This window comes from Scyliorhinus canicula, chromosome 6, assembly GCF_902713615.1.
Source record: "Scyliorhinus canicula chromosome 6, sScyCan1.1, whole genome shotgun sequence".
In the NCBI taxonomy this organism is placed as follows: Eukaryota; Metazoa; Chordata; class Chondrichthyes; order Carcharhiniformes; family Scyliorhinidae; genus Scyliorhinus; species Scyliorhinus canicula.
Window position 1 is genome coordinate 15180434 of NC_052151.1, and position 14376 is coordinate 15194809.

At 43.5% G+C, this 14376-nt stretch overlaps 1 protein-coding gene across 1 annotated transcript in view; it reads left to right on the forward strand.

Moving 5' to 3' along the window:
- The window catches only part of LOC119967001 (serine/threonine-protein kinase MRCK alpha-like), a 331001-nt gene extending 318158 nt beyond the window's left edge, over positions 1 to 12843 (forward strand). Inside the window, exons 4-5 of the mRNA XM_038798988.1 lie at positions 4469 to 4564; positions 12699 to 12843. Of these exons, the coding sequence (XP_038654916.1) occupies positions 4469 to 4564; positions 12699 to 12800 (198 nt within the window). The 3' untranslated portion in view covers positions 12801 to 12843. The remainder of the gene's footprint in view (positions 1 to 4468; positions 4565 to 12698) is intronic.
- The last annotated feature ends 1533 nt before the right edge of the window (positions 12844 to 14376 follow it).

Sequence of the window (14376 nt, forward strand, 5' to 3'; positions counted from 1 at the left end):
TGGCTCTGGTTTAGTGGAGAGAGTGAGAACTGGCTCTGGTTTAGTGGAGAGAGTGAGCACTGGCTCTGGTTTAGTGGAGAGAGTGAGAACTGGCTCTGGTTTAGTGGAGAGTGTGAGAACTGGCTCTGGTTTAGTGGAGAGAGTGAGAACTGGCTCTGGTTTAGCGGAGAGTGAGAGAATGGCTCTGGTTTAGTGGAGAGAGTGAGAGAACTGGCTCATGTTTAGCGGAGAGAGTGAGAACTGGCTCTGGTTTAGTGGAGAGAGAGAACTGGCTCTGCTTTAGTGGAGAGAGTGAGAACTGGCTCTGGTTTAGTGGAGAGAGTGAGAACTGGCTCTGGTTTAGTGGAGAGAGTGAGAACTGGCTCTGGTTTAGTGGAGAGAGTGAGAACTGGCTCTGGTTTAGTGGAAAGAGTGAGAGCTGGCTCTGGTTTAGTGGAGAGAGTGAGAGCTGGCTCTGGTTTAGTGGAGAGTGAGAGAACTGGCTCTGGTTTAGTGGAGAGAGTGAGAACCGGCTCTGGTTTAGCGGAGAGAGAGAGAACCGGCTCTGGTTTAGTGGAGAGAGAGGGAACTGGCTGTGGTTTAGTGGAGAGAGTGAGAACTGGCTCTGGTTTAGTGGAGAGAGTGGGAACTGGCTCTGGTTGAGTGGAGAGAGTGAGAACTGGCTCTGGTTTAGTGGAGAGTGCGAGAACTGGCTCTGGTTTAGTGGAGAGAGTGAGCACTGGCTCGGGTTTAGTGGAGACTGAGAGAACTGGCTCTGGTTTAGTGGAAAGAGTGAGAACTGGCTTGGGTTTAGTGGAGAGTGAGAGAACTGGCTCTGGTTTAGTGGAGAGAGTGAGAACTGGCTCTGGTTTAGTGGAGAGAGTGAGAACTGGCTCTGGTTTAGTGGAGAGAGTGAGAACTGGCTCTGGTTTAGTGGAGAGAGTGAGAACTGGCTCTGGTTTAGTGGAGAGAGTGAGAACTGGCTCTGGTTTAGTGGAGAGAGTGAGAACTGTCTCTGGATTAGTGGAGAGAGTGAAAACTGGCTCTGGTTTAGAGGAGAGAGTGAGAACTGGCTCTGGTTTAGGGGAGAGAGTGAGAACTGGCTCTGGTTTAGTGGAGAGAGTGAGAACTGGCTCTGGTTTAGTGGAGAGAGTGAGAACTGGCTTGTGTTTAGTGGAGAGTGAGAGAACTGGCTCTGGTTTAGTGGAGAGAGTGAGAACCGGCTCTGGTTTAGTGTAGAGTGAGAGAACTGGCTCTGGTTTAGTGGAGAGAGTGAGAACTGGCTCTGGTTTAGTGGAGAGAGTGAGAACTGGCTCTGGTTTAGTGGAGAGTGAGAGAACTGGCTCTGGTTTAGTGGAGAGAGTGAGAACTGGCTCTGGTTTAGTGGAGAGAGTGAGAACTGGCTCTGGTTTAGTGGAGAGAGTGAGAACCGCCTCTGGTTTAGCGGTGAGAGAGAGAACCGGCTCTGGTTTAGTGGAGAGAGAGGGAACTGGCTCTGGTTTAGTGGAGAGAGTGAGCACTGGCTCGGGTTTAGTGGAGACTGAGAGAACTGGCTCTGGTTTAGTGGAAAGAGTGAGAACTGGCTTGGGTTTAGTGGAGAGTGAGAGAACTGGCTCTGGTTTAGTGGAGAGAGTGAGAACTGGGTCTGGTTTAGTGGAGAGAGTGAGAACTGGCTCTGGTTTAGTGGAGAGAGTGAGAACTGGCTCTGGTTTAGTGGAGAGAGTGAGAACTGGCTCTGGTTTAGTGGAGAGAGTGAGAACTGGCTCTGGTTTAGTGGAGAGAGTGAGAACTGGCCCTGGTTTAGTGGAGAGAGTGAGAACTGGCTCTGGTTTAGTGGAGAGAGTGAGAACTGGCTCTGATTTAGGAGAGAGTGAGAACTGGCTCTGGTTTAGTGGAGAGAGTGAGAACTGGCTTGTGTTTATTGGAGAGTGAGAGAACTGGCTCTGGTTTCGTGGAGAGAGTGAGTACTGGCTCTGGTTTAGTGGAGAGAGTGAGAACTGGCTCTGGTTTAGCGGAGAGAGTGAGAACCGGCTCTGATTTAGCAGAGAGAGAGAGAACCGGCTCTGGTTTAGTGGAGAGAGTGAGCACTGGCTCTGGTTTCGTGGAGAGAGTGAGAACTGGTTCTGGTTTAGTGGAGAGAGTGAGAACTGGCTCTGGTTTAGTGGAGAGAGTGAGCACTGGCTCTGGTTTAGTGGAGAGAGTGAGCACTGGCTCTGGTTTAGTGGAGAGAGTGAGCACTGGCTCTGGTTTAGTGGAGAGAGTGAGAACTGGCTCTGGTTTAGTGGAGAGAGTGAGCACTGGCTCTGGTTTAGTGGAGAGTGAGAGAACTGGCTCTGGTTTAGTGGAGAGAGTGAGTGAACAGGCTCTGGTTTAGTGGAGAGAGTGAGAACTGGCTTTGGTCTAGTGGTTGTTTTGCCATTAAGGATGTCTGTTGGTTCCTGATTTTCCTTTCTCATAGCAGATAATTCAAAGCAGAAACATTTTTCAATCCAACCTTATATTACACTCTTGCATTTGAAACTTGCTTTGACTGCGACCAAAATAAAATAATTGAAAAAGAAAATTTTAATGTGATACACGTTCGTTAATAATTCAAAGGTCAATATCTCTGTCTCACCTCTCCAAATAATTGTGGTTTCACCTCCTGCCTCGGTCTGCCATGGTATTTATCATTTGGCCTTGGTTCTCTGCCTGTTCTAGTCTGATGCTTTATCTTGCTGCCAAATGATGCAGGAGCTTATCGGTCTCAGGTTGATTGATCCTTAGATTTCTTCACCTCTGAGAGGTGTGAACACTCTCTAGTTGATCATGTACCCTGCACTCCCTCTTATCCTGGAAAAATGAGCTGATGTTCACATTAGCACCCTAACCACATTTCCTGTTTGTATCAAAAGGCTCACAAAATATTTGACACACCCTCCTCCCCGCATCCCGGGTTACTCTGCACCTCACTGTAGCCATCCATCCAACAGAGCTAACCTTTTTAAAATATTCATTTACAGGATGTGGGCATCTCTGGCTAGACCAACATTTATTGTCCATCCCTAGTTGCCCTTCAGAAGGTGGTGGTGAGCTGCCTTCTTAAACCACTGCAGTCCTTGATGTGTAGGTGCACCCACTGTGCAGTTAAGGAGGGGGTTCCAGGATTTTGTCCCAGCGACAGTGGAGTGGCGGCGATATATTTCAAAGTCAGTGTGATGAGTGACTTGGAGGGGAACCTCCAGGTGGTGGGGTTCCCAGGTATCTGCTGCTCTTGTCCTTCTAGCTGGTGGTGGTCATGGGTTTGGAAGGTGCTGTCTGCGGAGCCTTGGTGAGTTACTACAGTTCACCTTGTGGATGGTACACACAGCTGCCACTGTTCATCAGTGGTTGAGGGTTTGAATGTTTGTGGAAGGAGGAACAATCAAGTACGCTGCTTTGCCCTGGATGGTGCCGAGCTTCTTGAGCGTTGTTGGAGCTGCACTCCTCCCTGCAAGTGGAGGGTGTTCCATGGCACTCCTGACTTGTGCCTTGTAGATGGTGGACAGGCTTTGCGGGGGTCAGGAGGTGAGTTACTCGCTGTGGGATTCCTAGTCTTTGACCTGTCCTGGTCGCCACACTATTAATGTGGCTAGTCAAGTTCAGTTTCTGATCAATGTTAATCCCCAGGATGTTGATTGTGGGGGATTTAGCGATGGCAATGCCACTGAATGTGAAGGTGTGATGGTTAGATCCTCTCTCTTGTAGGAGATGGTCATTGCCTGACACTTGTGTGGCACGACTGTAACTTGCCACTTGTCAGCCCAAGCCTGGATATTGTCTAGGTCTTGCTGCATTTGGACATGGACTGCTTCATTATCTGAGGAATCATGAATGCTGCTGAATATTGTCCAGTCATCCAAAACATTCCCACCTCTGACATTATGATGGAAGGGAGGTCATTGATGAAGCAGCTGAAGATGGTTGGGCCTAGGCCACTGCCCTGAAGAACTCCTGCAGTGGTGTCCTGGAGTTGAGATGATTGACCTCCAACCACCACAACCATCTTCCTTTGTGCCAGGTATGACTCCAACCAGTGAAGATTTTTCCCATTCATTCCGATTGACTCCAGTTTAGCTAAGGTTCCTTGATTGCATACTTGGTCTAATGCTGCCTTGATGTCAAGGGCATTAATTCTCATCTCACCTCTGGCATTCAACTGTATTTTCCGTGTTTGAAAAAAGGCTGTAATGAGATCAGGAGCTGAGTGACCCTGGCGGAACCCAAACTGAGTGTCCGTGAGCAGGTTATTGCTGAGTAAGTGCCGCTTGATAGCGCGGTTGGTGACTCCTTCCATCACTTTGCTGATGATGGAGAGGCGACTGATAATTGGCTAGGTTGGATTTGGCCTGTTACTTAAAAGCAATAATTGAAGTTTTAGCCAATGTAAACATTTCTCAGTCTTTGTATGTTCTACTATTCTTAATATTATCTAATTTTGTGTAAATTAAAATATTGTTTTTTAATACAGACTGCCTGCTTTCGAGAGGAGAGGGATGTGTTGGTAAATGGAGACAGCCAGTGGATTACCACGTTGCACTATGCCTTCCAGGATGAAAACTATTTGGTGAGTTCAAACCTAGAGTGTCATTTATTTTGTGCCAGTTTCACGTTAATTGATTTTAAATTTATTTCAAAATAATTTGTTCCCTTCTTTAGCTTCCCTGCATTGCAAACCACCTTCTAGTTGCAGGATATAGACGTCTGATCTCTATTAGCCTTTGTCATTATATCCGAACCATTGACAGGGAAGTACCTGGCAGCAGTCTGGGTCGAGTCCCCTCTCTGACCTTTCTCTTCCTTTGTGGAGCAGTATTTCCCTTCACCTGGTCCTCCTTTTCCTTCCCCTACCCAACACCCTGTAACAAGAGGATTTGATGGCATGAATAGCAATAAACTGTGTCCCATACTGCGGTATAATATGATCGGAGACTGCCTTTTAAGATGACTGGCCAGTTGAGAATATGGCCGGCTGTACAAAGAATGCCACCTTTTATACTGTACCTCCATAAAGTTTAAATAATTATGCACCAACTCCTTGAGTTAATTTATCAGTTTCTTGCACCTTTACTGTTCCGCAGTTTGAAACTTCCATGGTCACCAAATAGTTAAATAGCAAAGTTGATTTTTAAAAAAAAATGAAAATAAAAGCCAGCATGAATTAGGGAAAGATAATTTGTGTTTAACCAATTTGATTGAGTTTTTGATGAGGTAGCAGAGGGTCGATGAAGGTAAGGCTGTTGAAGCGGCCTGTGAACTTCCAAAAGGCATTTGCTGAAGTGTCACATAATAGACTTGCCAGCAAAGTTGAAGATCGTAGACTAAAAGGGACAGTGGCAGCATGGAGAATTGTGGTGAACATTTGTTTCTCGGACTAGAAGATGATCTATAATGGGGTTTCCCATTAGACTTGGACCTGGGTGTACAGGGCACAATTTAAATATTTGTAGATGACATAACTTGCAAATATTGTGAACTGTGACATGGATACCGGTTGACTGCATGAGGACGTGTACAGGTTGACAGAATGGGCAGACACATAGCAGATGAAATTTAATGTAGAGTAATGTTAAGTGATATATCTTAATGAGATGCATGAGGAGAGGCTATTGAAAATAAGAGATACAATACTAAAGTGGGTGCAGAAGTAGAGACCATGGGCAAATCGTTAAAGGTGACTGTGTAGGTATAAAGTTGTTGAAAAGGCATTCTGGATCCCAGGCTTTATCAAGAGAATAAAAACAGTGAAGTTCTGATGAATCTTTAAATCACTGGTTTGCCCTTATTGTTTCTAATTCAGAGCACAGCTTTTAAGGAAGTATGCAAAGGCTTTGGAGGGTATGCTGAAAATATTCACGTGAAAATGATTCCAGGCAAGAGGGTAACTTCAGTTATGTGGATAGATTGGCGAAGCTGGTGTTGTTCCCGTTCGAGAAGAGAAGGCTGAGGGGAGATTGATAGAGATGTTCTAAATCATGAGGGGTTTAGACAGAATAGATAGAAATTGTATCTATTGCTGGAAGGGTCAAGAACCAGAGGACACTGGCAAAAGAACCAAAGGTGACTGATAAAACTTTTGTATACAGTGAATGGATAGGATCTAGATTGCGCTGCCCGAGAATATGGTGACGGCAGACTCAATCATGACTTTGAAAGGGGAATTGGATAAGCACCTAAATAGAAAACATTTGCAAGGCTATGGGGAAAAGTGATGGGAGTAAAATGAGCTGAGTTGCTTTTGCAGAGAGCTGGCATGGACTCAATGGGTCAAATGGCCACCGCCTGTGCTGTAACTGTTCAATGATTGTATTCTGTGGTCTCATTTGTCTTTCTTGAAATTGCTTGCTGCATCTGAATTAGCTTTCAGTCACTTGTGAACAAGGTTACCAAGATCCCTTTGGACACCAACACTTGCCAATCACTCACCATTTCCGAAATACTCAGCAAATGGATAACTCTACATTTTTCACAATTTTAACATTTGAGCAACAGAGAAGGTGCAACATTAATTAAGAAGATTGTGGAGGCCAAATCACCGAGTGTCTTGAAGGTGGAGATAGATAGATTCTTGATTAATAAGGGGATCAGGGGTTATGGGGAGAAGGCAGGAGAATGGTATGCAAAATATATCAGCCATGAATGAGTCCAGCAGTTCAATTCCCATACCAGCCTCCCCGAACAGGCGCAGAATGTGACGACTAGGGGCTTTTCACAGTAACTTCATTTGAAGCCTACTGGTGACAATAAGCGATCTGCATTTCATTGCACTGATCGGAATATGCTATCTGTTCCCTTTTTCTTCACATGCTTGTCTAACTTCCACTTGAGTGCCTCTATGTTATTTGCTTTCACCACTTCATCTCGTAGCAAGTTCCATTTTTCCATCACTCTTAGGTAAAGATCCTTCTGAATTTTCCAGTGTGTTTCTTGGTGGCAATCTTTTATTGATGGCCTGTAGACATGCTCTTCCCCAAACTCACCAAGGCTCCTTCGACAGAATTTTCCAAGTCAGCAACCTCTACCATCTAGAAAGATAACGGCAGCAGATACCTGAGAACACCATCATCTGCAAGTTCCCCTCCCAGCCATACACCACCCTGACTTGGACATGTATCACTGTCGCTTAGTCAAAATCCTGGAACTCCCTCCCCAACAGCATTGTGGGTGTACCTACACCTAGATGGACTGCAGCAGCTCAAGAAGGTTGGCCACTACCATGTCCTTGAGGGCATTTAGGGATGGACAGTAATGCAGGTCTAGCCAGCAAAGCCCATATACCGTGAACAAATTTTAAAACCGCATGATCTCTGACGGTATCTGTTTATCATAGAATTTACAGTGCAGAAGGAGGCCACTCGGCCTATCGAGTCTGCACCGGCTCCCGGAAAGAGCACCCCACTTAAGCCCACACGTCCACCCCATCCCTGTAACCCAGTAACCCCATCTAACCTAAGGGCAATTTAACATGGCCAATCCACCTAACCTGCACATCTTTGGACTGTGGGAGGAAACCGGAGCACCCGGAGGAAACCCACGCACACACGGGGAGAATGTGCAGACTCCGCACAGACAGTAATCAAGCCAGGTCACCCCTCAGCTTTTCCAACAGAAAAGAGACCCAAACCTGTCAATCTTTCCTCGTATGCATATCTACTCCTTTCTGGTTTCATCCTTGTAAATCGTCTTTGCAGTGTCCCTACATCCTTTTTATATTATGGCGATCAGAGCTGCATGCAGCACTGTGTGATCTAACCAGGCAAGGTTTAGCATAACTTCTCCACTTTTCAATTCCATCCTTCGAGAAATAAAGCTTGATGCTTGGTTTGCTTTATTTTTTTATAACCGTGCTAACCTGTGGCACAACTTCTGTGACTGCTGTTATGATGTTCAATATTATATATAGATTTGTAGATTTAGTGGTTAGTGAATCAGCACAAAGGGAAATTAGTTTAGGATCTGTACCAAAAATGTAAAACGGGCAAATTAGAATAGGCTGTCCATTGACACTGAATCCATCCTCTTCCTGGTAACTGTCTGAGACTCAATCAGGTTGTTTGTAGTCCTGCTATCTTATTTGGTCCTGAAATGAGCTTCCGACCACACAATGAAATCAATGCTGATCCGTCACATACCTCCATCTATATACCATTGATTCATAGCCCTTGACACATTTGGATAACAAAAATCTATCAATCTTATTTAAAGTTTGCAATTGATCTAGCATCGATTACCATTTTCAGAAGATAATTCTAAACTGCTACCACTCTTTCTGTTATAGTACAGAAGCAGGTCATACCACCCATTGATGCCCGTGATGGCCCCGTGAAAGAACCACTCAGCCAATCAGTTTCACTCGCATGCATTTTCCCCACTTAGGCCTGAAAATGTTCCCTCATCAAGTATCTATCCAATTCGATTTAAAAAGTTTTGATATCCATTGCTCTACTTGGCAGTGAATTGCAGTGACTGTAGCAACTTGCTGTGTAAGAAAATTCTCATCTCTATTGGTACTTTTGTCAATTATCTTAAGTCTGTGTCCACTGGTTGTTGACCTCAGTCGATATAGTTTCACTGCCTATCTCCGCTGACTTCAACGTACCTGGACGTTGCAGAAATAGGGGAAAACCAACTACTCAGTGCAAACACTGAACAAGGTGATAGGAGACAGTGATTTTTGTCAGGCCTCCGCTTGTCTTGGCACACGGCTATCCAGGCGTTGGGTTAAAGGGCTAAATTATGTCTTTTAAGATGATTATGATGCAGGAAAGTTCAAAAAACAGTAATTCATCTGAAGCAAGTCTGATGAAAAATAATCAGAAGCTCTGAGATTGAATTTAATTAAACATTTTGGGGTTTAAATTGGTTTGTGTATCATCAGAACTATCCAACCCTTTGTTTTTGTATCATTGCTCATAATCTCTCTTTTTTTGATATTGAAAAGGGATTCCTTGCATTCTGACAAAAGTCCGTTTATTTCCTGATTATGCCTCAGTGTTCTTTGATAAAATTCAGTGCACGCTATGACTATCACCCTTCAACACCCCTACAGAAGTCTAACTTGCAAACTTTAACGGACACAATCAAACCAAATTAGGCAGATCCGTAAATATCTTTCGTCCAAAGACACAAGAAAATTGAAGTTAATCATAGATGCTCATGTTAGTCAAGGTGTAGATTGAAGAAACATAATGGTAGCACAGCATAAGCAGTAAGTGATAGACAGAGCTAAATAATTCCACAATCAACAGATCAGATGTAAGCACTGTAATCCTGCCACATTCAACTGTGAATGGTGGTGGACAATTAAACAACTCCCTGGAGGAGGAGGCTTTTTTAAAATACATTTTGCAGGGTTTGAGCATCGCTGGTTAGGCCAGCATATACTGCCCATCTTTAGTTGCCCTTCAGAAGGTGATGATGAGTTGCCTTCTTGAACCCCTGCAGTCCTTGAGGCGTGGATACACACACTGTGCTGTTAGGGAGGGATGCCCTGGATGTTAAACCTTTTGAGTGCTGTTAGAGCTGTATCATCCAGGCAAGTGGAGCGTATTCAGTAACACTCCTGACTTGAATGTGAAGGGGAGATGGTAGATTCTCTCTAGTTGGAGGTAGTCAATGTCTGACAATTGCCTGGCCTGAATGTTATTGTGTCACTTATCAACCAAAGCCTAAATGTTATCCAGATCTTACTGCCTGCAGATGCGGACAGCTTCAGGATCTTTTTTTAAATAAGTACCCAATTATTTTTTTCCAATTAAGGGCCAAACCACCTACTCTGCACATCTTTGGTTTGTGGGGGTGAAACCCACGCAGTTACAGGGAGAACATGCAAATTCCACATGGACAGTGACCCGGGGCTGGGATTGAACCTGGGTCCTCGGCGCCATGAAGCAGCAGTGCTAACCACTGCGCCACTGTCCCGCCCGACAGCTTCAGAATCTGAGGAGTCACGAAAAGTACTGAATACTTGGCAATCGTCAGTGAACGTCTGGAGGGAAAGGCATTGATGAAGCAGTTGAAGATGATTTTGACCTTCGCCTGAAGAAAAGAGATTAATACAATAATTGAAACCGAGCAATGTAGGAAGTGTAGTGAATTAGGGGTAAAATATCCGCAGGAATTTTCTGATGTCTCTGCAATTTTGGTCTGAATTTTGGAGAAATGGTATAAAAAGAGTTTTTACACTTTCTCCAAGTTTGCCAGTGACAAGAATTAGATTTACATTATTCTAGCCAAATCTTAATTGAATGAGTTCTTTCGGTGCTTTTGCATTTTATAGTTATTTGATTCTATGAGAAAGGAATTTTGGTTCCAGACTGCATCCTCCTTCTTTTCCAATAGTGTCAGCTGATTGAAATCTGCGAAAGCAGCCCTTTGTTCCACTTGTAAAAGTGGATAGAATGTGTCTCATGCAAGTCAGGATTTGTTGTTGAATGTTGAAGTTATTATTCTACATTTGGTTAAGCACAATTGGTCTTTTTGCCTTTCGCTACTGTTCCAAAAGGACTTTACTTCTGTGAGTGTTGGCAGTTGGTTTGCAAGCAGAAGCAATGAGCTCACTGACTTTGGAATGGAACAGACTAGGAAATGTATTTTGTACGTGTATGTCTGGTTTACATTACGTTTTATATGTTGTTGGAGAACCACGATATTTGAGTTACTGAGTTAGAAACCCAAGGTACTTAATTATCTTTATTATTATTGTCACAAGTAGGCTTACATTAACACCGCAATGAAGTTACTGTGAAAAGCCCCTAGTCGCCATATTCCGGCACCTGTTTGGGTACACTGAGGGAGAATTCAGAATGTCCAATTCACCTAACCAGCACGGGACTGGAGGAAACCAATGCAGACACGGGGAGAATGTGCAGACTCCGCACAGACATTGACCCAAGCCGTATGAAAGAAGTTTTGGTTCTTAACAAATTCTCCACTGCTTAAGGTTTTGCAAACATGTCAAAGTTTCTTTCCTGCAAATACATTACTGTTAGCAATGAATTAAATTAGTGACCACAGAAATAGTGACCTCGAAATTCCTATTGTAAAACACAACTTTGATTTGAAAATGTTACCATAATTTTCAGATTCTCGTGTTTTTAAAAAATTCTTTCATAGTTGTGGACTTCTCTGGCTAGGTCAGCATTTTTATTGCCCATCCATAATTGCCCTCGAAAAGGTGGTGGTGACCAACCTTCTTGAACCGCTGCAATTCATGTGGTGTAAGTGTGTAGGTACACCCCACCGTACTGTTGGGAAGGGAGTTCCAGGACTTTGACCCAACATTGAATGAACAGTGATCCTATTCCAAGTCAGGATGGTGAGTGACTTGGAGGGAAACTTGCAGGTGCTGGTGTTCTCGTGCATGTGTTGCCTGTACCCTCAGCTGTAGAGGTCGAGGGGTTTTAAGGTGTTGGTATTGAAGAAGGCTTGTTGAGTTGTTGCAGTGCATCTTGTAGATGGTACACATTTCTGTCACTGCGTTGGTGATGGAGGAAGTGAATGTTGAAGGTGATGGATGGAGTGCAAATCAATTATCCTGGATGGTGTCAAACTTCTTGAGTGTTGTTGGAGCTGCACTCATTCAGGCGAGTGGAAAGTATTCCATTACACTCCTGGCTTGTGTCTTGTAAGATGGTGGATAGGCTTTTGGGGAGTTAGGAGATGAATTAATCTTTGAGAATTCCCAACTTCTGACATGCTCTTGTAGCCACAATGTTCATAACCCAGGACTGCTTGGGGCAGGAGGTCATTTTCTCATCAGCTTAACAGGCACTAGACAAGTCAAAATGCTGTTTCACCACGTCGAAGGTGAAAGAACTTTAAGCTGTGTCTCAATAAGAGAACTTTTGCCAGCCTTGATAGTTACTCATTTCCTGTAGTGCAGTACCCAAAGGCAAACCTGACACTTGAGCATTAGATAGCTGAATGAAATGCATTCTGCGTTGCTACCATTTTGAAGGGAATAAACCAGGAATTGGGGTACACGTTGTTGTGTTATGAGCTGCTACTTGATGTCGGCTTTGCTGAAGGATGCTCCAGACTCTGAGATAAGTTCAACGTATTTATTGAGCGATTAACAATGCTCCTAAATGAGTTAGACACTCTGCTATTCTGACTCTAGTAACTCAGTCTACTCTGCTAACTATACAAGCTTGCTCTAGACCACGTGCTAAGGTGTGATGTTGCTGTTAATCAACCCTGTCTTGCTCTCTAGGTTTCTGGCGGTGGAAGAGGCAGAGCCTGTGTGCCTTGTCCTTTTTATAGTGGTCGTGTAGTGCCCCCTTGTGGTAATGCCACTTCTGGGTGTACTGATTACCCATTGGTTGTGTCCTGTTCTAATGATCCATTGGTTGCGTGTCTGCATATCATGACACATGTCCTTGTATCCATTCCACAGCTGCTTCCTAGCCTATTACCTTTCTGGTAATCTGCTGCTACCCATCAATTCTGACACACTGTTCTAACCAACCTGGAGCTTGAACTGATTCAAAAGTGCAGCAATGTGTGATTTTGTCCACTATGGAATTTCAGGTCTATTCCCAGAGTTAAATGCGACCCAAACAGCTTTATTCCAGGGCTTTAGAATTGGAGCAGAAGATGCTACAGATGTATTGTAAGTGCCACCTAGGTAGGAATTGAATGAAATATAATAATGGAACAATTGTTCACTATTGTTCTTTTGCATCTCTCTTTGTTCTCAGTATCTTGTGATGGACTACTATGTTGGAGGAGACCTTTTAACTCTACTCAGCAAATTTGAGGACCGGTTACCAGAGGAACATGGCAAAGTTCTACCTGGCTGAAATGGTTTTGGCCATTGACTCTGTTCATCAGTTACACTATGTGCACAGGTAAGATGATCTCAACAATAGTTGATAATTTATTGATCATTTAATTAACTATCATTTGGGAACTTGACTTACATATTTGTTTGTTTCTCTAAAAAATTTATAGAGCAGTGATAATGTACACAATTATACACAATTTTAAAATTAGTTTGGTGTTGTTTGGATTACTTTAAACTAATGCGTATGCGCATCGTTATTGGGTCTATTTCTAATCGTGCCAATTCCAAAATTAGAGAAATGAGCCACTGAACACTTATTATAAAACATCCTTTCATAAAATAATAATTTTTCAAATAATCCACAATGTACATTGGTGAGATGTGGCATAGTGGTAATATCACTGGGATAGTAACCCAGAGATCCAGACTCATGGTCTGGGGTCATGGGTTCAAATACCACCACGGCAGCTGGTTGAACTTAATTCAATTAATATATTGGAATGAAAGCTAGTCTCAGTAACGGTGATCATGAAGCTAACATTGATTGTCCTAAAAGCCCATCTGGTTCACTAATGCTCTTTAGGAAAGGAAATCTGCAGTCCTTTCCTGGTCTGGCCTACGTGTGACTCCAGACCCACGGCAATGTGGTTGACTTTTAACTGACTTCTGAAATGGCTCAGCAAGCCACACAGTTCAAGGGCAGTTAGGGATGGACAATAAATGTTGCTCCAGCCAGCGACGCCACATCCCAGAAAATAATTTAAAAACAATATTTAACCAACCTTTTGGCTTCTATTACCATCACAACCGGCAAACCTCCTCATATATTGGCAGAAAACTTCATAAAGATTAGAGGAGAAAACTGAGGCTTCAGTTTGGTGAATGCTTAGCGGGTTTGGTGCCTGTTAACATTGGTTTGCAGCACAGAGTGTGATTGTGAAGATTGAGAATTGACTTTCCATAGAATGATAAGATGAAAGGAATAAGGTTCTGAACTATTTTGCTTTTACGCTGTAACTGACTAAATCTTTGTCAAGGTAAAAAGTTCAATTGAAAAATATTCTGTTGGTAATATGTTTAGAATGTTGCCAACTTCTCTATTTTAATATGTGCAGAGATTAAAGGTTGTTAATACAATCGATACGGTTCACGTTCAATTCCCGTACCAGCCTCCCCGAACAGGTGCCGGAATGTGGCGACTAGGGGCTTTTCACAGTAACTTCATTGAAGCCTACTCGTGACAATAAGCGATTTTCATTTCATTTTCATTTCATTAAAGGCTTAGTGTCTCACAAGGATGTTGAGCAGGAAGAGACGATGGCATGATCATAGCAATATGGCAGCCAAGTATGTTTTTTTTATGGGCTGGGGCAGGGGGAGACCAAATACCAATCTCTCTCAGAACATATTGGTGCTGGGGCCTCTGAATTCTTTGAATATATGCCCCTTGTTTGTGTAAATTCAATTTGTTCAAATGTTTGAGCTCGATAAAGAAAGGAAATGGCAGATCTTTCAGGAATACAGACAGGACATGTTTGTGACAGGTTCATCCATTATTTTTGGAAACCAGATCTTGCCTACTCTTTTCACTA